Source organism: Eurosta solidaginis, chromosome 4, assembly GCF_040869045.1.
Source record: "Eurosta solidaginis isolate ZX-2024a chromosome 4, ASM4086904v1, whole genome shotgun sequence".
Classification (NCBI taxonomy): Eukaryota; Metazoa; Arthropoda; class Insecta; order Diptera; family Tephritidae; genus Eurosta; species Eurosta solidaginis.
This window is the reverse complement of record NC_090322.1, coordinates 108,001,370-108,022,766: the sequence shown is the minus strand read 5'-3', so window position 1 is coordinate 108,022,766 and position 21,397 is coordinate 108,001,370. Positions and strand designations below refer to the sequence as shown.

The window sequence follows — 21,397 nt, the reverse complement described above, 5'->3', positions numbered from 1 at the left end:
GTGATGGGCATTGAAATCGCCTAAGATAATTCGATTATCGCCAGTGAGTAACGCACTGATATTAGGAAATATACACTGGGCAGCAGGTGGCAGGAGGGATGTAGATATTGATGATTTCTAGGTTTACATCGGCTGACCGGACAGATAAGCCATGACGTTCCAGGGCATTGTCCCTGCAGCCGATGTCGGGATCAAATATATGATATTGCACTGAGTGGTGTATGATAAACGCGAGACCGCCTCCATTCCCGCTCTCGCGATCTTTTCTATGGACATTGTACCCAGAACAACCCTGCAGAGCAGATCTTGCTGTGAGTTTAGTCTCTTGAATCGCAGCAATGCGGATGTTGTGCCGCTTCGTGAAATCGACTATCTCTGTGATCTTACCAGTTAATCCATTACAGTTTAACTGCAGAATTCTGAAGTGCAACGGGGGAGACGTCGACACTCTAGGAGTAAGTGGCGGATGACTACGCCTGGGTTGTGGAAGGCTAGGACGCAATTGCTGTTGTGGCCCTGGGACTGGTCGTCCTTGGGTAAGCATTGGGATGCCCGGTGTATTTGGGTGTGTGGCCTGGCAACAAGGCGCAATGAAGTCCGTCGGGGGGATTCCGTGACGGAGACTAGAACATCTGGGAAAGTGACACCGTCCAAGGCAGGTGCTGCATTACGTGGACTTCGGGTTTTGGGATCTAGCCTAGAACAACCTGTCCGATGCAATCATCCCTTGCACGAGACACACTGATAAGAGTATGACCGTCCTAAAAAGATTCTTTTCCGGCAGACGGAGCAAACCAATTTCTCAGGACCGGGGTTAGGAGACGGACCCCTCATATATTCTTTATTTGGGAAAAAATTACTAAATCAAATGATATGCTTTAAATAAATGTTTATAAGTTATGTTTGGTTATTATATTTAAAAATAAATATTGAAAATTCAATTTTTTTGGTTGGTATTTTATTCATGTGGCTGCTCCAGGTAAAGTAAATCGGCAGGTAAAATTGAAGTTCTATGGCGGTTATATAAATGGTACACCCGCAGTAAAATTGATTGTCAAATGACTCGAAAATCTAGAGTGAAATGACCGAAAATTTGACCGCCATTTGACGCGCATTGTGACGTGTGTGAGCAGGAAAGTGCTATGCTCACATCCTATAAGTGGGAGCGGAATGCACAATCACATAAATACCCTGCAAAAATCGTGTGACCAAAAACGCACACAGCCACACGAATTTTTGACAGGGGTGACGATTTGGAATGAAAAATTCTCCAAATGAAATAGCATGTTGACAAATTTAGCTTTGCCACAATGTATCGTGCTCTCTCGCACTTCCTATATTCATAGGTATTGTGAAATATGTCATTTTGTGGAAAAAATTTTCAGCGAGTCCGCCATTTTCCGCGAATTGAGCTGCAGGCCTGTGCTAATTTAATTATGTTAAAACAGCAAGCAACAACAACAACCGAACAATAACTTTATAGCTGGTCAATATGGTGAAACAGCTAAGCCGCCGCCTCAAACCAATGCGCCAACTTCCATGGATTCGCCATCGCCTCCAGCAACGACACCGCCAGGGAAAGCTGTACCTGCTGGCCCCAATCAGATGACTATAAACAGGGCAAATATACCTGGCTTGCCTCATACTTTGTGTTTAATAAATTTTGTTATTTTTCTAGACTGGTTAACCACCAGTTCCAGCTACACCACCAACATAAAGTGCAGGCGGTGTTGCAGCTCCATACCAGCACACAGGTGAATAGCAAAGACCACCACAATCGTGTCCAATGCCACGTCAGTCTGGTCTAATTCAGTCACAATCCGGTCAAATGCCACCTCAACACCATATGCACCAGCCATTTGTTGGCCATGAGAAATATGGTCCTCCAGGTATGCCGCCCGCACCAACTGGACCAGGTGGGGCAATAACACCACATCCAGTAATACCAAGGTATATACCACAACAGCAACCGGGTTATGCAATGCCACGATAGCAGCAGCAACAACCTCTCCAGGTTGGCTATCTGCCAATGCCACAAAATCCGGGCTATCCACCACAACCTCAACATCCAGGTTATCCTCTACAACAACCAGGTGCACCTCGTGGTTACATGGGTCAAATGATGCCACCAACACAACCTGGACAGACGCCAATGCTCAGTCAACCACCCAAGCCGGGTCAACCCCCAATACCCGGACACGTCCGGACGTCCTGGTTATAATGTATGCTAATACAACTAATAATTTACAAATTTGCTGATGATTATTTTTGTGTTATTTTCTTTAGCAACCACCTGCACCTGGTAAATATCAACAGCCGCAACAGTATGATCAAGCCCAACGCCGTTTAGCTCCCGATCAGATGCCAAATCCGATAAGCGTTATCATTGAAAACCAATAAATTTTATAAAATGTTTCTTCCTCTACAGTTTAATTATGTATTAGATGGTAAAGATGGCTTTCGCATTTTCTCCGTCAATAACTGTGACAAGGTTGAAGAAATCTATGCGCGTAAATCGCAATATATTATCTTGGTCGAGCGATTCTTCAATAGCTCTTTAGCGGTGATGGTGACAGCTGAGAAACCCAGCTGTTTACAAATGTTACACTTCAAAAAGAATCAAAATATCTGCCATTGCGTCTACGGCTCAAATATCCACAGTATTTGAATGAATCGAACGCACCCAATAGTCTGCCTAACGGATAGTATACATATTCATCAAATCGAAATTATTGCACCAAACGAACTGGCTCTGAATACTGAAAGAGTACACATATTCAAAATTGATGAGAAGGCTGTGATGATGGTATAGGGTGAGTTGTTGAATAACATACGAAAACCACTTTAACCCATCTATATATTTGCATTACAGCTAAAGCTTTACAAACAGCAAAAATTGTTGGCGCCAAGCAATTGGAAATGGCAGTGAAGCATTCATCACACTGTACGGATGGTGCAAAGTTAGAAACTGCTGCCACCGACACAACGGTCATCTCTACATCGCCGAGTAGCGGCTCGTCCGACTATCTATCGAAGACAGTATAATCATATCTTTTGCCAACACAGGTTAGCGATGTGCTTGCACAGGAAAAGATGTCAATTGGAAAACGAAAACCAATTAAGCGAGTTTATGTTATTGTTAAAGTACTTACTTCTTTTTTATATGAACTGTATTAATTTAAGTTACAATTTCATGTACATATATAATAAAGTATGTCGTGGTACGATTGCTGTTGGAATTAGATTTGAAACCGATCAATACTTCTGCTAAGGGTTACAGAGGCTCAATTACTAGTCGTACATTTTTAAGTTCACCAATTACGACAGCAATCTGATTCCACGACACCTTTGAATATTCTTGATCTGAAAAAAAATAAACCTAATCTGAATTTCTACTAAGCTTTAAGTTATAGATTATTCAAATAATTGGAGTTTTTTCTAAAGCTTAAAATTATTTTCTGCTCGCTTAGAAAAGATTTCAATTGGAAAACAAAAACCAATACAGCGAGTTTATTTATTATTAAAGTACTTACTTCTTTTTTATATGAACTGTATTAATATAAGTTCCAATTTCATGTACATATATAATAATATTTAAAATAATAAATATTGCAATTTGTATGTGCATGAGACATTTCTGACAGAAAATAACTTGCGTGCGTTTGTATTAGGTTGGCATTTAATACATTCCGCCAGCTTAAAAACCCAATATAATTGAAAAATATATTTTCCAAATTTTGTTACCTTACGCTGGAAACACTGGAAGATTGGAAAGGCGTCCTTTCCAACCTCCCTTAAAAGAGTGGCTTTCATACTAGTCCGTTTGTCACGCTAGTAATTATGCTGATCAGAATCACTTGGCATTCCGGCACCATATTCAATATAATTAATTGTTTTTAGTAGTTTACGTTTTCTGTATTTTAAAATGCCAAGTAAAAATTTTCAAGTACTATTACATTTGCTTATTTGTAAAACTCATGCTCCTGTTCATCTTTTTTAATATTATTTTTATAACCCTTTTCAAAGTCTTTACCTAATACAATGTAACGATTTTCTCTCACTGCATGCATTCCTGCTTCTTGACAGATAGCGTTAATGTCTGCTCCAGAAATTTTGTCTGGACGCGCTACAAAGTCTTCTAGGTCCACATCTTCACTCAGATTCATTTTAGAAGTGATTGTAGAAAATATCAATCTTTTCTGTCTTCTGTCCGGTAAAGGAAACTCTATTTTTCTATCAAGGCGACCAGGGCGGAGGAGGGCGGGATCTAATGTATCAGCACGGTTTGTGGCCATTATAACTTTCACATTTGTGGTTTGATCGAACCCGTCCATTTGATTTAGAAGTTCTAACAGAATACGTTGAACTTCCCTATCAGCACCAGTTTGTGCATCGAATCGCTTGGTAGCGATTGCATCAATTTCGTCAATGAATATAATAGCTGGAGCATTTTCCTTTGCTAAACGAAAAACATCGCGAACCATACGCGGGCCCTCTCCAAGATATTTTTGAACAAATTCGGAGCCCACAACACGAATAAATGAAGCAGTTGTATGATGTGCTACTGCTTTAGCTAGCATAGTTTTGCCACAACCTGGCGGTCCGTACATCAATACACCTCGTGGCGGATCAATACCTAGAAATTTTTTTCTTTTATAATATCCATATTAAATTTCCTATAATTATTTACCAATTTGTTTGTATAATTCAAAATGAGTCAAGGGAAGCTCAACTGCTTCTCGTATTTCCTGTTTCTGCATATCCATACCTCCTATGTCTGCATAACTAACATCAGGCTTTTCGTCAGGTTGAAGCATGGAAATCGAGCTATCAGCTTCTGGAGGTAGTACATCTACTAAAGCATTGCTATGTTTATGCAAAGCTACAGAAGCCGAAGGCTTTAACAATTCTCTATCAATGGTAGATAAAATACGAACATAATAATTGGAACCAGTTGTCGAACCCACTATTCCAGTATTTTGGTCAACCGCTTCCAAAAACTGGCCAATTACCAACGGCACTGATTGAATGCGTTTAACTTCTTCTTGAGCATGAAGGTATTCTTTTTTTAGGTTACGCTGTTCATCCTTGATATATTCCTCCTGCACTTCAAGAAACTCTAGTGTTTTCTGTAATTTCTAAAAGAACAATTACAAATCCATTGAAATTGCTAGACCTCTTACATTTAAAAGGCCATCTCACCTTATATCGAACGTATAAGTCATCCACGTCCAGTTCATCCAAAGAGCTGTGTGCATCTTTTAACTTGAAATCAAGGATATCTTCCTTTTCCGGTATAAGCACTTCCATATTTTCACAAACCTTAATTTCTTTCAGTAGAAACTTGATAATAACCAAAGATGACAAATGACTCTGTAAAATTTGTAGGGCACTGCCAATGCAATTATATATACATAGCTGCTGCCATATTAAAAGTTTAATATACTAATCATTGGTTCCGTTCCAATGACGCATTAACCAGATACGGATAGAAATTTAACATTCAAATGCAACAACGTTATAATCCTGATATTTATCTGTTTCAATTTCTGATACTTATACCAGTTCTGTTCGTTTCGTTTTATGTAGTAGATTTTATGACCATTCTGATTCAAACTAAGTGTTATATCTTCTGCATAGTCGTCAAAATTTCAAAGTGATTGGATCACCTGATTTGTAATTGATTATCGCTGTCTCATTCTGTATCTGTTTCTATCACCCGCTGAAGATAGGCGGCCCATTGCGCCGGCATATTGAACATCCTGTCAAAACACTAAAAAGTAGCCATATTGAACCGCTTCCCAAGGCAGTCGGTTCTATGTACCGGAGCGACTCGGGATTTTTCCCGACCAAGGACTGTCATTTCAGTGTGACCCGATTTAATTTGTTTCGTCCCTCCCACAAATTGTCATCCACCCAGCAGCTCCTTGCAGCAGGACTGCTACATATTCTCTTACTCCGGGAAGGTATCGAACCCAATCCGGGTCCGTCTCCTTACCCCGGTCCCGAGAAATGGTTTTGCTGCATTTGCCAGAAAAGAATCTTTTTAGGACGGTCATACTCTGTTCAGTGTGTCTCGTGCAAGGGATGGTTGCATCGGACAGGTTGTTCTGGGCTTGATCCCAAAACCCGACGTCCACGTAACTTTTATAAATCTTTTGTGGCTCCTTGTTGCTCACGCCCAAGGGCGTCCCGTAGTCTACGCCTAAGCGTATCCCCACTACCTTCCAGTAGCTTCGCTGCTCAGCAAGCCACAACAAGTACCCGCTGCTGCTCGCGCCCCACGGCGCCAACAACTCAAACAGCTGATACCACTCATAACTACTACCTTCGTAGTAGAGGTGGTAGCAATGCTGAGCATCAGCCCCTGCCCCCGTCTTCTTCTCCTCCCCTCTTTTCTGGCAGCAATCGTGCAGTTCAGGGAAACAGACTCTTAGTCCCTGCCTCCGTTTGCACCGTCTGCCAGCACAGAATATATAGGTTTGCGACATCCGCTCAATGCAGCTCCTGCCTTGGGTGGTGCCACTTTCCTAGATGTTCTGGTCTCCGCGACGGCAACCCCTCGACGGGTTTCATCGCGCCATGTTGCCAGGTCGCAAACCCAAATCATCCGGGTACCCCAATGCTTGCCCAAGGGCGCCCAGTCCCAAGGCCACAACAGCAATTGCGTCCTGGCCTTCCACAACCTAGGCGTAGTCACCCCTCACTTACCCCTAGAGTGGCGGCGTCACCCCTCATGCACTTCAGAATTCTGCAGTTCAACTGTAATGGACTAACTGGGAAGATTACGGAGATAGTCGATTTCATGAAGCGGCACAACATCCGCATTGCTGCGATTCAAGAGACTAAACTCACAGCAAGATCTGCATTGCAGACCTGCTCTGGTTATAATGTCCACAGGGAAAACCGCGAGAGCGGAAATGGAGGCGGCCTCACGTTTATTATACACCACTCTGTGCAATATCATATATTTGATCCTGGCATCGACCGCAGTGACAATGTCTTAGAACGTCAAGGCCTATCTGTCCGGTCAGGCGATGCAAATCTAGAAATCATCAACATCTACATCCCTCCTGTCACCTGTTGCCCCAGTGGATACCGCCCTAATATCGAGGCCTTACTCACTGGCAACAATCGCATTATCTTAGGCGATTTCAATGCCCATCACGACCTATGGCATTCAAACTTGCGGGCGGACAGTAGGGGTGAGATGTTGGCGGATCAAATAGACGAAACGACGTTCTGCACAATTAACGGAGACGCCCCCACACGTATGGTAGGAAGCTGTCATAGCTCGCCAGATATCTCAATCGTGAGCGCAGAACTCGTAAACTGCGTCAACTGGCAGCCGATGGTAACATTGGCATCCGACCACCTGCCCATACTTATTTCGTTCGAGCGTACCGCCGACTTCATCGTCACCGAAAAACGCACTTTCATAAACTTCAAAAAAGGAAAGTGGGAAGAATATAAATCTGCAACAGACAGCAGCTTTGCTGCCCTCCCTATCCCGACTGATGCCCGCCAAGGGGAGCGTGCCTTCCGTAAGGTCATTGAATCCGCCTCGGCACATTTCATTCCCGCCGGGAGAATTCCCGAAATCCGGCCCCACTTCCCGGCGGAGGCCGCGAGCTTAGCGAGGGAACGCGACCTTATAAGACAGCTTGATCCAGGCGACCCCCAAATAAGGGATATAAACCAACGCATCAGATTGCTTGTGGACGAACACAAGCGGGCGAAATGGGAAGAGCACCTAAGAGGTTGTAACCTCTCTACCGGTGTAGGTAAACTTTGGTCCACCGTAAAGTCCCTATCGAATCCGACTAAGCACAAAGACAAAGTTTCCATCGCCTTTGGCGATAAGGTGCTGTCGGATGCGAAAAAATGCGCGAGCGCTTTCTGCCGACAATATATAATGCATCCTACGGTCGACAAAGATAGACGGAGAGCCAATAGACGTGCACATAAACACAAACTCAGCGCGTCACCAATTACCATCACCGCTAGAGAGGTTGAGAACGCCATTGGTCGCGCTAAACCATCCAAAGCAGTGGGCCCAGACGGCATAGCCATGCCGATGCTTAAAAACCTAGGGAAAGAGGGTTTCAAATATTTAGCGCATGTCTTCAACCTGTCTCTTTCCACCTTTGTCATACCCGAGAAATGGAAAATGGCCAAGGTGGTCCCGCTACTAAAGCCTGGGAAACCAGCTAACGTAGGTGAGTCATATCGTCCGATATCTCTCCTATCACCAGTGGCAAAGACGCTTGAAGCCATTTTGCTCCCTCATTTCCAAGCACATTTGCAGCTAGCCCCTCATCAGCATGGCTTCAGAAAACTCCATAGCACTACCTCCGCGCTAAATGTCATTGGCACCCAGATAAATTGCGGTTTGAATCAATATCCCCACCATAGAACAGTACTCGTAGCGTTAGACCTATCAAAAGCTTTTGATACGGTCAACCATGGCTCGTTACTGGAAGACCTGGAAGGGTCTACCCTTCCCCCATGTCTTAAAAGGTGGACCGCAAATTATCTGGGTGGTCGGCAGGCATCGGTGCAATTCAGAAACGAAACATCAAAACAAAGGAGAATTAAACAAGGGGTGCCACAGGGTGGTGTCCTATCCCCGCTTTTGTTTAATTTCTACATATCTAAGCTACCTTCACCACCGGAAGGAGTCACAATCGTTTCCTACGCCGATGACTGCACAATAATGGCCACAGGCCCAGGCCCAAAGATCGATGAGCTATGCAATAAAATAAACGGCTATCTCCCTAATCTCTCCAGTTTTTTCGCCTCGCGAAACCTGTCATTGTCACCGACTAAATCTTCCGCGACCTTATTTACAACATGGACGCCCCAAATGTCGACCATATTGAACATCCACGTCGATGGCACTACGCTACCGACTGTCCTACACCCCAAAATCTTGGGTGTGACGTTTGATCAGGATCTACATTTTGGTGCGCACGCAACCGCAATTGTTCCAAGAATTCAGAGCCGTAATAAAATCCTCAAATCCCTTGCTGGCAGTACCTGGGGAAAAGATAAAGAAACGCTCTTGACCACATACAAAGCAATTAGCCAGCCGATTACGTGCTACGCGTCACCCATATGGTCGCCAAGCCTAAAAACCACCCACTGGAAGAAACTACAGGCCTGCCAAAATACTGCTCTCAGAATCGCCACGGGCTGTCTTCTTATGTCCCCAGAACACCATCTGCATAATGAGGCGAGAATACTCCCCATCAGGGAGAGAAATGAGATGCTGACCAAACAGTTTCTGTTGAATACCCAGAAACCCGGGCATCCCAACAGACATCTGATTGACGAACCAGCACCGCCTAGGGGCCTAAGGAGTCATCTCCGTAAGCATTTTGAGGAAATACGGCACCTGAGAACCCAGCCGTATGAAGCGGAAAAACACAAGCAGGTCCTTGGTGAACTCCATAGACAGGCGTCGGACCTTTATGTCGGGAATTGCCCGGTGAATCCAGTACTTGAAGAAAAATATCCAGAACTCGCAGAAGAGGAACGCATACTCCCCAGGGAAACGCGTGTCACTCTTGCTCAACTTCGTTCTGGATACTGTAACAGGTTAAACTCTTACCTATCCAGAATCAACCCCGACATACATAATGTATGCCCTGCTTGCAATGTGTCCCCACATGACACCAACCATCTCTTTAATTGTAATGTGGAACCAACGCCTCTAACACCCCTTTCCTTATGGTCCACCCCTGTTGAAACGGCACGTTTCCTTGGACTCCCGTTAGAGGATATTGATGACAATTTGTGATCGGTCGCGGCTATTAGGTGGGGCGAGCATTGCTACAACAACAACAACAACAACAGCCATATTGAACATTCTGTCAAGTAGTTGACAGATAAGATATCACACTTAGTTTGATTCACAGTAGCTGTATTTTTTTCACATCTATATACGTTTACGCTTAAATTTTATATGGACTGCTAAGCGACAGTCTTTAAATACACCTCTGAAATTGCTACGCATAACATTAGTGCTACTAAATTTCAATACGCATTATACTCAGATTTAACTGAAATATGTATCTATGTTTCACCCTCTGCACTAATTCTATGCATTCATGCGCGTCCACTATTTATCACAACTGATTCAGCTATATGTTATACACAGAAATACGGTACACTCTGTGCTGTAGCTAGTTGTTTAACCACTGCCGCAAGATGGATCTCCTAAGCATTATCTAAGCGAGGATAGGCGTTTTTTTCACGCGCAAACGAAACGTGTACGCGTGTAAAAAAAAATACGGCTAATGTTTATGACAGCTAACCACTTTTGAGTTGGTAGCACTCATGGTTCAACTATATGGTTGGCTTATCTCCACAGCAACAACCATATATATAATAATTCTATATTAATACATTCCTATCCATTGTGAATGATAACTAAGTGTGATATCTTCTCCATAGACGTCAAAATTCCAAAATGATTGGATCACCTGATTTGTAATTGACTATCGCTATCTCATTCTGCATCTCTTTCTATCGCCCGCTGAAGATATGCGCCGCCGTATTGAACACCCTGCCAAAACGATAAAAAATAGCCATATAGAACATCCTGTCAGTCAGTTGACAGATATGATATCACACTTAGTTATCATTCACAATGTTCCTATCTTCCTAATGTGTAAATTTTCTGTGAATCATTATTTGCTGAAACTGTGCAAATGTATGTTCTGCGCATGCGCGGGCTTTTTTAGTGTTAGTGAATTGTAGTAGCGTGTGTAAAAAAAGTATTAAAGGGGTACCAATGGGTGACTATTCCCTTTACCCAACTTTTGCATACTAATTGTTATAAAATCTCAGTTTAATCGATTAAACAATGAATACGCCAACAAATACAATACAAGGCTTGATGTCTTTATTATTTAAGCATGGGCTGTATCCATACAAAGTATATTATTTATATAAATAGTACAAAAAAAAAACAAAACAAGGAGAATTCATATTTTTGAAATGAAAAAAAATCAAATATACATTTATGAAAATACACATATACATACATCCCAACAAGCATTTCTTTAAACGTTTTAAAAAATAATTTAAAATGAATTTGCTTGAACATACGATATATAAACGTTTTAAACTTTTACTTATTTTGAGTTTTTTAATGAAATACATTTTTGATGCAGTAAACAAAATATGAGTACTGGGCTGGCCGCTATTGGTGTTGAAATAATATAAATTTTGTAAATTTTACTTATACCAGCTGAAAATCTTACGACCGCTAACTAGATTTGTTTTCAATTTATGCCATTTGTTGCGCCTACGCATATTTTGTAACTGTTAAGATAAGGCCACATTAGGCTGCACTACGCAGCACTGCACTGCGCTACAAAATATTCTTTGCATGTATTCTTATGAGACAATTCACACCTAGCGTCAGCAGCACTGCGCGACCCGGCACAGCGCAGCAAATTTGATCAACTAGGCAAAAAAGCCGCGTTGGGAAGTGTCGCGCAGTGCTGCTGCCGCTAGGTGTGATCTACCTCATAAGAATACATGCAAAGAATTTTGCACCATCTTTTTTCAATCTGGGCAAAAGAGTGTAGAACTCTCCTTCCTCATACCGTGAGGATGAGATGTCTTGGACCCATAGCCACGACCTTTTTCTTTTCCTTTCCTCTTCTTCGCACAAAAATGAAATAATTACAGCTTCAAAAACTGTGTCGTCCATTTTGCAAACAAAAATAAACACAAACTTTTGCTGCAATGTGTCGCTCGATTGCCGCTTAATGTGAACTGCCAAAATATGTCGCTCTGTGAGGCGCCGTTGCTGCTACGTGTCGCGCAGCGTAATGTGCGCGTACCTTTAATTCTGTGCATGAGAAATTCGTAGTTGTCAGTTGGCATTATTTGCTTTTTTGTCGCTTCCCAGCAAAAATGTGCCCGTAAATTGCTTAGGAAAATGACTAAACGCTGTGTCGATGGAACACGTAAATTGTTAAGTAGCATTTGTACAGGGCAGCGGTAACTTTCGTGACCAGTCCATTCCGTCGTACCTATTTATGTGATTGTCCATACTGCTCATACATATACGGTTTTAGGTTATGGAAATGTAAACAAACTATAGTGCTGGACTGTTCTTACATTCACGTTATGGAAGTCATATTTTAAGTTATATACCTATAACTTGACGAGTATTTATACAGTATTTTTACGTTAATATGACCGCCTTTTGACTAGTATTATGACCGTTTTTTTACTTGGATTATACTGCTATAAAATAAAAAAAAATATTTTTTAAAATAAAAACTTATTTTTTATTAAACGATCTTGCACGATCGAGCTTAAATTTTCAACTTCCAATTCAATTCAAGTCTTTCAAAACATACAATAGAAAAATTCATTGCATATTGATTTACAATTTAATGAGTAAGAACAGTTACAGTAGGTGCCTATTTCTTTAATATAGCCAAGAAGCCAACAATGATCATTAACTTATATAAATAAAACATTTCTTTAATTCAAATCCATTAACAGTTTTATTCAACATTTTTATAATATATTACATTATTTATAATAGTTGTAAATTATTAACTATAAGGAAGGAATAGTTTTTCAGTCTTGTTGGTGACCATTAATTCAAATTTTATTGTATGCGATTGTATGCAAACAAAGTTAAGGAAAACTTAAATAAATTAATTAATGATATAGAAAACAAAAGAGAAGAACTAACAGAACTATTGGTTGCAGTACACCATCAAATCGCGAGTAGGCAATTCACAATTTGAGTAAGTTGACTTGTAATTCGCCAATTTTAATGCTATACCTTTTTTATTTTAGTTCAGAAAGCTGCAATTGGGATTCGAAAGTTACAATTTAAGTTCAAAAATTTCAATTCAAGTTCAGAAAATTTAAATTCAAGCTCAGAATTTCTATTTGTAGTTCAGAAAATTAAAATTGAAGTTCAGAATTTCTGTTTGTATTTCAGAAAATTATATTTGAACTAAAATTGTAATTTTCTGAACTTCAGTTGTAATTTGCTGAACTGCAGTTGAAATTCGAGAGCTTTAATTATAATTTACTGAACTTCTATTGAAAATTGAGAACTTCAATTGTAATTTTTGAACTTAAATTGAAATTCCTGAGCTTTCAGAACTTCAATTGCAACTTTCAAATTTTTTTTACATAAAATAAACAATTTAAATTTTTTCTGACAGTTAAAGTGATAAATTGCCTACCAATGGTTTGAAACCACTTGCATTCGTGTTGGCGCTTCTCTATATCATTAATATAACAATATATTCTTAATAATTTCATTAATAGACAAATATAAATTGTTTTCCTTTACATTTTAGAACTGTGTACAAAAATATGTAATTTTACATATCGCAACCTTATCCAAAAAGTATTGCAACTCATAATCAGAGAAGCTTTGTGTTGATTTATGTATATCACAAAAATAAAAAAAATTCTTAACAAAACCAGGCTAAACGATAACGTTAACTACCAAAAAAAACAAGTTATTTTACGATGCTTTCATGGATCGATTTACACTTAAATACTGATTAAATTTCTTTTATTTTTTTTAAGTTTTCACATTGTTTAGTTTAAAATGCGATATATGCATTCAGTGGAATAATTTTAGATTGAATGTACTTCATGCAATTTTCTTTCTTCGTGATTTTGCAATAATAAACGTAGGTACTCATAGTAATTTTTTGTTTTGAATTATGTGATTACAATATTTATAAGGACTATTTAGTTGATGGTATTGGTACTGTCAGTTAAATTCATCAGCAATTATTTATATTCAAAATATTTTTTTGTTATACATCTATTTTATAAATTTTGGTTAAAAATTATTGACAAATTCGTTGCCATTAGATTGCTTTAAAAATCTTTGCAAACTTTGTGCGATTGTTGAATATTATTTTAATTAGAGCATAAAAAGCTTAGATTATTAACGTAGGAAAAAACTTAGAATTATTTCAGGTAAGTTCATCACAAATATTTATATTCAAAATACTTTTTTGTTATACATTGCATTTAAATTGCTTTAAAAATCTTTGCAAACTTTGTGCGATTGTTGAATATTATTTTAATTAGAGCATAAAAAGCTTAGATTAGTAACGTAGGAAAAAACTTAGAATTATTTCAGTTAAGTTCATCACAAATATATATATTCAAAATACTTATTTCTTATACATCTAGTGTATAAATTTTTGGTAAAAAATTATTGACAAATTCGTTGCAATTAAATTGCTTTAAAATTCTTTGCAAACTTTGTGCGATTGTTGAATATTATTTTAATTAGGCATAAAAACCTTAGAATAGGAACGTAGGAAAACACTTAGAATTATTAGGTTCTTATATAGTTTTTAATCAAGATTATTTCAGTGTGTCTTGTTCGTTTGTTGTATGTAGGTTTATGCTGTTGCAGAGCTGGATTTATTGGTCAGATACCGCCTTTGTTTATGCCGGTTGTGGCTCAGCGTTAAACACCGTCTCATGCTGTCTTCGAAGTCGATCCTGCCTTGCAGTTTGAAAACGTCTAAATTAATAGGAATGGACAATGAAAATAATGACATTTTAAAACAATTTAAATTACACTACCAAAAAGTACGCTGTTCACGAGTTTCAGTTTAGATAAAGATCGTTTGCCATGTACTCCGTCCCAGTTAAAATTGAAAAGAACGTTGTCAGAGAAAAGTTTTCTCATTACTCCAATAATGTCTGATGATGCATCTTTCAACATAAAGATATATGATTTCTTAATGAAAACCACCAATTTAAGTTATGAAATACAATTAAAAATATTCAAAAAACCATTGATTCTTGATAATCATCTGAGTCCAACTTTTCTCAATGTCATAAACTGAATCCAACGATGTTAGTGGCATAACGATAGAGAGCTCGGTGTGAGTATCATTTTCCGTTTCTCCGCAGATACGGCATACTATTTTGTGCGTTTTCTTAATCAGAACTTTTGAGTCACGCATAACTTTATGTTGAGCCATGACTTCTGCAAATTCTGGAAGCTGAAATTATAGCATAAATAATAATTAAAGAGAATCAAGGTATTGCGGCTACAACTACTAAGGTTTCACAAATAACAGTTCAATATTTCACTATGCACCATTTATTCAATCTTAGTCAATCTAAATTCCAGGTCGATATGCTTCTGTAATATTGTTTGTAGTATCGCCATTATATTTTCGTTTGTTATAGGGAATGTTCCTTCGTTGGTTAAGGAAGTAGCCGCATTATTCATAACGGTACTCGTTGTATTTAAGGAGGAGTGAAAGGACGCGCTGTGTTGTGCTACATCGATGATGTAGTCGTATCCCTAACGTAATCATGCGTTTACGTAAACATATTGGTTATTTGAAATCATTTGCTGGCACTAGCAAAAATGTTTGGAAATTGTTAATGAATTGTCCGGATTTACTTGAACAGTCGGAGCGACGTGTCGAAGAAAAGGTGACGTACTTGAAAGAGGTAATGCGTGTGGAAATACCTGAAATAATAAAATCAGAAGCGTTATCTAAGCCATTAGAGGAGATACGTTGCTGCCATGTCTTTCTTGAAAGACTGGGTCTATTCAAACCAAGACCACTTAAAGTAGATCCAGATGAGCCAACTAAGAATGCACTTTTATATCAAATAACCAATAAATCGGACAATGCATTTGCAACTAAGGTGCGCCATGTTACACTTGGTGAATTTGAAGCATTTAAAGAGTTGTACGCACGGGAATTGAAACGAAAACAGGATGCTGAATACGAAGATGAGGATATGCAGCTAGTACGCGGGTATAAAAAGCATTGAAAAGCTCGTCGATATTTTTGTTAGTCACATGTTACATATATTAATTTAATTAAAAAAAAAAAAAAACAATTGTTTTAAAATTCCGATGTGAATTTCTTATTCGAACGATTTGCACAAATTTGTTTTATCCTCTGCGTAAGTAACGCCCAATTGTCTACGAATTTGATCCTCAATATATTACAATGCCAAACTTTCTTTATGATCAAGTAAATCACTTTGTGTTTTGTGCTCTAAAATGCAATGACGTACCTCTTCTGCTTCAAAACTCAGCGCTAAGCGATTGGGAAAATATGTTGATAAATAACTTTTTGGCAATGGAAATTCTTTTTCTTCACCATTTACATCTATAATCTTCACAGGACACCAATAGTCCGACACCTAGTTTCATTGAAAATTCCATAGCTCATATAAATTTATGTATAAACGTTTTTTATATCGTCTTTGAAAGTTCAAACCACATATAAAACGGCTTTCACTATAGAGGGATCTTAATACCAAAAAGTGGAAGAAATGCCATGCGCCCGGTAGTAAGCCGACAGTCTTGGAGGCGAATTGATATAACCACCTCAAATCTTCAAAGAACACATGACCAAGAACAGTTGTTTGGAACTTTCACCGACGATATGTTTGCGACTATAAATTATACTAACAGTCATAGTGCCATCGGTTCCTTTTATAATTGCTTTATTATCGATCGTTTCAGACTGCTAAGCATTAGTTCAGCTTTCCGATCAGGTCCATAATGTAGCACAATATTAGCTTCTTCGTCAACACCATCCATATTCAATGTACCATTAGCCATGATATTTTGTGGGAAATAGGTGAATATCCACAATGCGAACTGTAAAGCATAGACACCCAATTCAAGTGTAACACCGCCACCAAGACTGCGCCGCCTAAGAGGAAATACAAATTCAGATACATCACTTACAATACACGGCCGACTTTTTCCATTGGCAAACCGAATGTGCAATTAACATTGACCACCTCACCCAGGGCGTTGCTCTCGATCTGTTTGCGTATGTATTGATATGCGGGTACACAACGTGACCAAATTCCCTCCATAAGGAAACAGCCTTTGCTATGCGAATGTCCTATCAATTGCAACGTTTGATCCTCATTCATACAAAGTGGTTTCCCACAGAGTACATGCTTGCCATGGTCAAGCATCATGCGACTTATTTCCAAGTGAAAGGGGTTTAGTGATGAAATGTAGACAACATCTAGAATGAAAGAGACTACAGTTGATACATGAAGATAAATAACGGAAAGAAGTTTCTGACATGCATCCTTTTGTGACCATACCACTTTTGTTCAATGCTTGGTTTACGTTAATCGGCAATTTATCTGACAGAAATAGTTAGTTCAAGTGTTGAATGAGAAGCGCCTGAATTACACGGGCAATATTGTAGTTAAATTAAGTGGGGGTGGAAAGGAATAGGTCTCTGAGAGATTGCTTCCAAATTTTTATTGAAATTTCAGGACAATGAGTCCTCACAAATTGGGAGATCGATCAAGCATAAATAAAACTTCAGGCCCATCTATCGAGATGTTCTTTATGTTAAAATGCACATTCGTAGTAAATTGAAACATCTAGCACCACACGACATTGACACATAAGAAAGTCGTGTGGTTAGAAGGCAGTTCAAAGGGAGTTCTCCAGACGTTTATGACATGAATTTCTTCGAAAGCTGAGGTAGCACAACCGAGCGGCCAATGCCAAAATACTGCTCTCAGAACCGTCACGGGCTGTCTTCTTATGTCCCCAGAACACCATATACATAATGAGGCGAGAATACTCCCCATTAGGGAGAGAAATGAGATGCTAACCAAACAATTCCTGTTGAACTCCCAGAAACCTGGTCATCCCAACAGACATGCTGTTGTTGTAGCAGTGCTTTGCCCCACCAAATAGGTGCGAATGATCATAAATTGTCATCAATATCCTCTAACGGGAATCCAAGGAAACTTGCTGTTTCAACAGGGGTGCACCATAATGAGAGGGGTTTTAGAGGCGTTGTGGTTCCACATTACAATTGAAGATACGGTTGGTGTCATGTGGGGACACATTGCAAGCAGGGCAAACATTTTGTATGTCGGGGTTGATTCTGGATACGTAAGAGTTTAACCTGTTACAGTATCCAGAACGAAGTTGAGCTAGAGTGACTCGCGTTTCCCTGGGGAGTATGCGTTCCTCTTCCGCAAGTTTTGGGTACTGTTCTTTGAGTACTGGATTCACTGGGCAATTCCTGGCATAAAGGTCCGACTTGTGGAGTTCACTGAGGACCTGCATGTGTTTTTTTGCTTCATACGGCTGAGTTGTCAGGTGCTGTATTTCCTCATAATGCTTACGGGGATGACTCCTTAAGCCCCTAGGCGGTGTTGGCTCATCAATCAGATGTCTGTTGGGTTGCCCAGGTTTCTGGGTATACAACAGGAACTGTTTGGTTAGCATCTCATTTCTCTCCCTGATGGGGAGTATTCTCGCCTCATTATGTAGACGGTGTTCTGGGGGCATACGAAGACAGCCCCTGGCGGTTCAGAGAGCAGTATTTTGGCAGTCCTGTAGCTTCTTCCAGTGAGTAGTTTTTAGGCTTGGAGACCATATAGGGGACGCGTAGCATGCAATCGGCTGGCCAATTGCTTTGTATGTGGTAATCAGCGTTTCTTTGTCTTTTCCTCAAGTACTGCCAGCAAGGGATTAGAGGATTTTATTACGGCTCTGGATTTTCGGAATAATTGCGGCTGCATGCTCACCAAAACGTAGATCCTGATCAAACGTTACACCCAAGATTTTGGGGTGTAGGACAGTCGGTAGCGTAGTACCATCGACGTGGATGTTCAAAATGGTCGACATTTGGGACGTCCAAGTTGTAAATAAGGTCGCGGAAGATTTAGTCGGTGATAATGCCAGGTTTCGCGAGGCGAAAAAACTGGAGAGATCAGGGAGGTAGCCGTTTATTCTGTTGCAAAGCTCATTGATCTGTGAGCTTTGGGCCTGTGGCCATTATTTTGCAGCCATCGGCGATAAATAATGCCGATAAACCGAAGCAATGGGAATTCATAAACTAGTTTTTTAACCATCACTCAAAAGCCGCCACAACTATAATATTCAAGCTTACTTAGAGGTTCCCAATAAATACATATAAACAAAGTGTGATCACATTTCTGTATGAAATGAGTTTTAAAAGATCATCGCATAATAAGATTTTGCACATTGTTGAGTTCAGTATGAAAATATATGAAATGGTCGTAGGCCCACACCCCGTTTTAGTTCCCTTTAAGATTTACATTTTGATAAAGACACAACCTGAATGTTTTATAGAGTCTTATCGATGTTGATGGTTCTTTTCCAAATATAGATCAGACTCGTTCCGTTAACAACCGCTAATAAGGTACAAGCCCGACCACCTGGGGAACGATATAAGATGACCACATTAAACCTTCTTGACCGAAGGAAGCTCTGCGGGGGAGTGCGGATCGATTCGCGGAAAACAGTCGCAGATTTGAGTTTAAAAGTTATAAAAAAGTTATAAAAAAACAAACAATTTTTTGTACTCGAGTCTCAAAAAAAACGAAATTACTTTTGGTATTTTTTTTTTGAGGAATTGAAATGTAATCAATTCCTTTGCTGTGGAGGAAAGGAATTGATTACATTTTCCAATTACTGAGGAATGTAATGGGTAATGAATGGAATTGAATTTACCCAGCTCTGAATACGAGGAATGGGAGAAGGGAAAAAACTCGCACGGAATTTTTGTTTAGAATTGGGCTGAATATGAAAAATTTAAACATTATTTTATGTCTATAGTTAAAATTTTAAGAGGTTTGAGCGAATATATTTTTAAATTGGATAGCTTGGTTTATTAATCACATTTATAATTATTGTACATACATTTGACTATCGGCCCAAAAGTAGGTATAATAGAGACCCATTATTTTAGGCTTCGTGTAAATATGGAGTTTTTGGTTCCATTACCTTATTATCTATATTTTATAGACTTGTAGACCTACATTGACACCCTATACACCTCTATATTAGTATTATGTCTAATAAATTTTGTTCGGTCACGCTCTACTGTCTATGAGGAACTTGGGGTCGCCAATGCCTCGGATGCTAAAGAAACGTGGTTCGCCACGGGTAGGTGAGATTGACAATTGGGTTGGAGAAGCTATAAATTGCGCTGGCAACCCTTTCAAAGCTTCCGCAACTCACCTACGCGAGGCCAATCCTGTTATAAATATGAATATTTAGCAGACAACAACAACAACAGCAACAACAAAACAAGAGTAATAAAGATATTTGACAAAAGAAATTAACGACCTCAAATAGATGTATTGTTGTTGCTGTAGCGATAAGGACACTCCCCGAAGGCCTTGGGGAGTGTTATCGAAGTTGATGATCCTTTGCTGGATGCAGATCCGGTACGTTCCGGTACCAGGCCCGACCATCTCGGGAACGATTTGTTATGGCCACATGCGACCTTCTAGGACCCCCTAGATCCATGAGGAGTTCGGTGTCGCAGAGCCTCTTCTGTTAATGAAACAGGACTCGCCACGGATAGGTGAGGTTGACAATTGGGTTTGTAGAAGCTATGGTAATTCTTTACTTTAGCTCACAACTGCTAAAACTCGCCCAAAAATATTGCGAGGTGTCAAAAACGCGTTATGAACCCAGGACCACGAATCCGAAAGCGGAAATTAAATAATTAGTTTCTGTCAAAAGATATTTCCAAAACCGAAAAATGGCCTGGGGAGTTCCGAAACCGGGGGTGGGATCCAAAGTAATTTTGCGCAGAACACCTTTCCTGGGTGGGTCCAACACCGGTTTGGAGACCAAAACTATATCTGCACAAAACACTTTTACCCAGCTTTTCTTGTGGGTTCAACAAAATCATCAAAATTACAACAACCACTTGAAAATTTTCTAATTTGTGACCCAAAGCACGTCTTTTGACACCCCTCCCAATAATTTTGCACGAGTTTTAGCAGCTAAAGTGAGCTAAAGTAAAGAATTAACCTATGATTTAAACAAATTATATATTTGAAACAATGAAACAACTGAAAATGTTACACGAATACCACTCTTATGATTTGCCCAAGTGAATCTGATTCTCAGGCTCCAAATAGTATTTTTTTAATATACTTGTGCATTATTTTTTTTACAATGTAGCTATTGGTTACTGTTAATTATACTTACCACCAAAGGCTTTTAACTCCACAACGCCACAAGATTTACCCGTATCGCCAGGCGCGGGTTGTAGTGACACAGAAACTGGACAATAAGGAGGAACTTCAAACATTCAGTTTGTTGTGGCGGATATATTTGCTCATGCGCTAAATACAAGTCTTTACGAAATGTCAGACCAAGCACGTCCAAATCCTCACGTCCATATCTGAAAGCGGCAAGTACTTGTCCAAACACCTTGCGATCTTTTTTCGGGATCGATGAAAACTACCCCGTCGATAGGATCGACATGTGAAATGTGGTCGACGAAATCACGATGGGACTTTTTGGTGGTAAATTTCCTTTAAACTTAATTCCTATTTTGGAATTCTTAGAAATATTGCAATC

The 21,397-nt window shown here is 39.6% G+C and overlaps 1 protein-coding gene, 1 long non-coding RNA gene and 1 pseudogene across 3 annotated transcripts; 1 reads left to right on the top strand and 2 right to left on the bottom strand.

Moving 5' to 3' along the window:
- The first annotated feature begins 1,310 nt into the window (after positions 1-1,310).
- LOC137250126 (uncharacterized) lies at positions 1,311-3,636 on the top strand. Its single transcript, XR_010952750.1, has 3 exons — positions 1,311-2,222; positions 2,287-2,813; positions 2,873-3,636. It is a non-coding gene; the product is annotated as an uncharacterized lncRNA (long non-coding RNA).
- A 254-nt stretch (positions 3,637-3,890) lies between these two features.
- On the bottom strand, positions 3,891-5,509 carry Rpt3 (26S proteasome regulatory subunit Rpt3). Of its 2 annotated transcripts, none has more exons than XM_067782433.1 (3): positions 5,203-5,509; positions 4,691-5,129; positions 3,891-4,636 (listed from the first exon to the last, which is right to left on the bottom strand). In XM_067782433.1, exons 1-3 carry the CDS (start codon positions 5,308-5,310, stop codon positions 3,963-3,965), a joined length of 1,221 nt encoding a protein of 406 aa, XP_067638534.1. In that variant the 5' UTR covers positions 5,311-5,509; the 3' UTR covers positions 3,891-3,962. The 2 variants fall into 2 exon arrangements, with proteins under 2 accessions (XP_067638534.1, XP_067638533.1); XM_067782432.1 differs by having other exon boundaries at positions 4,691-5,138; positions 5,203-5,447.
- Positions 5,510-15,748: 10,239 nt separating this feature from the next.
- Positions 15,749-21,125, bottom strand: LOC137248641 (trans-1,2-dihydrobenzene-1,2-diol dehydrogenase-like; annotated as a pseudogene).
- Between the last annotated feature and the right edge of the window lie 272 nt (positions 21,126-21,397).

Bases quoted from the DNA above. Each gene is read 5' to 3' on its own strand.
- Rpt3 (XM_067782432.1), bottom strand. From the start codon at position 5,310: ATGGAAGTGCTTATACCGGAAAAGGAAGATATCCTTGATTTCAAGTTA. The intron at 5,139-5,202 runs GTGAGATGGCCT...TTGTTCTTTTAG, and splicing joins ACTTATACGTTCGATATAAG to AAATTACAGAAAACACTAGA. The intron at 4,637-4,690 runs GTAAATAATTAT...AAAAATTTCTAG, and splicing joins TGAATTATACAAACAAATTG to GTATTGATCCGCCACGAGGT.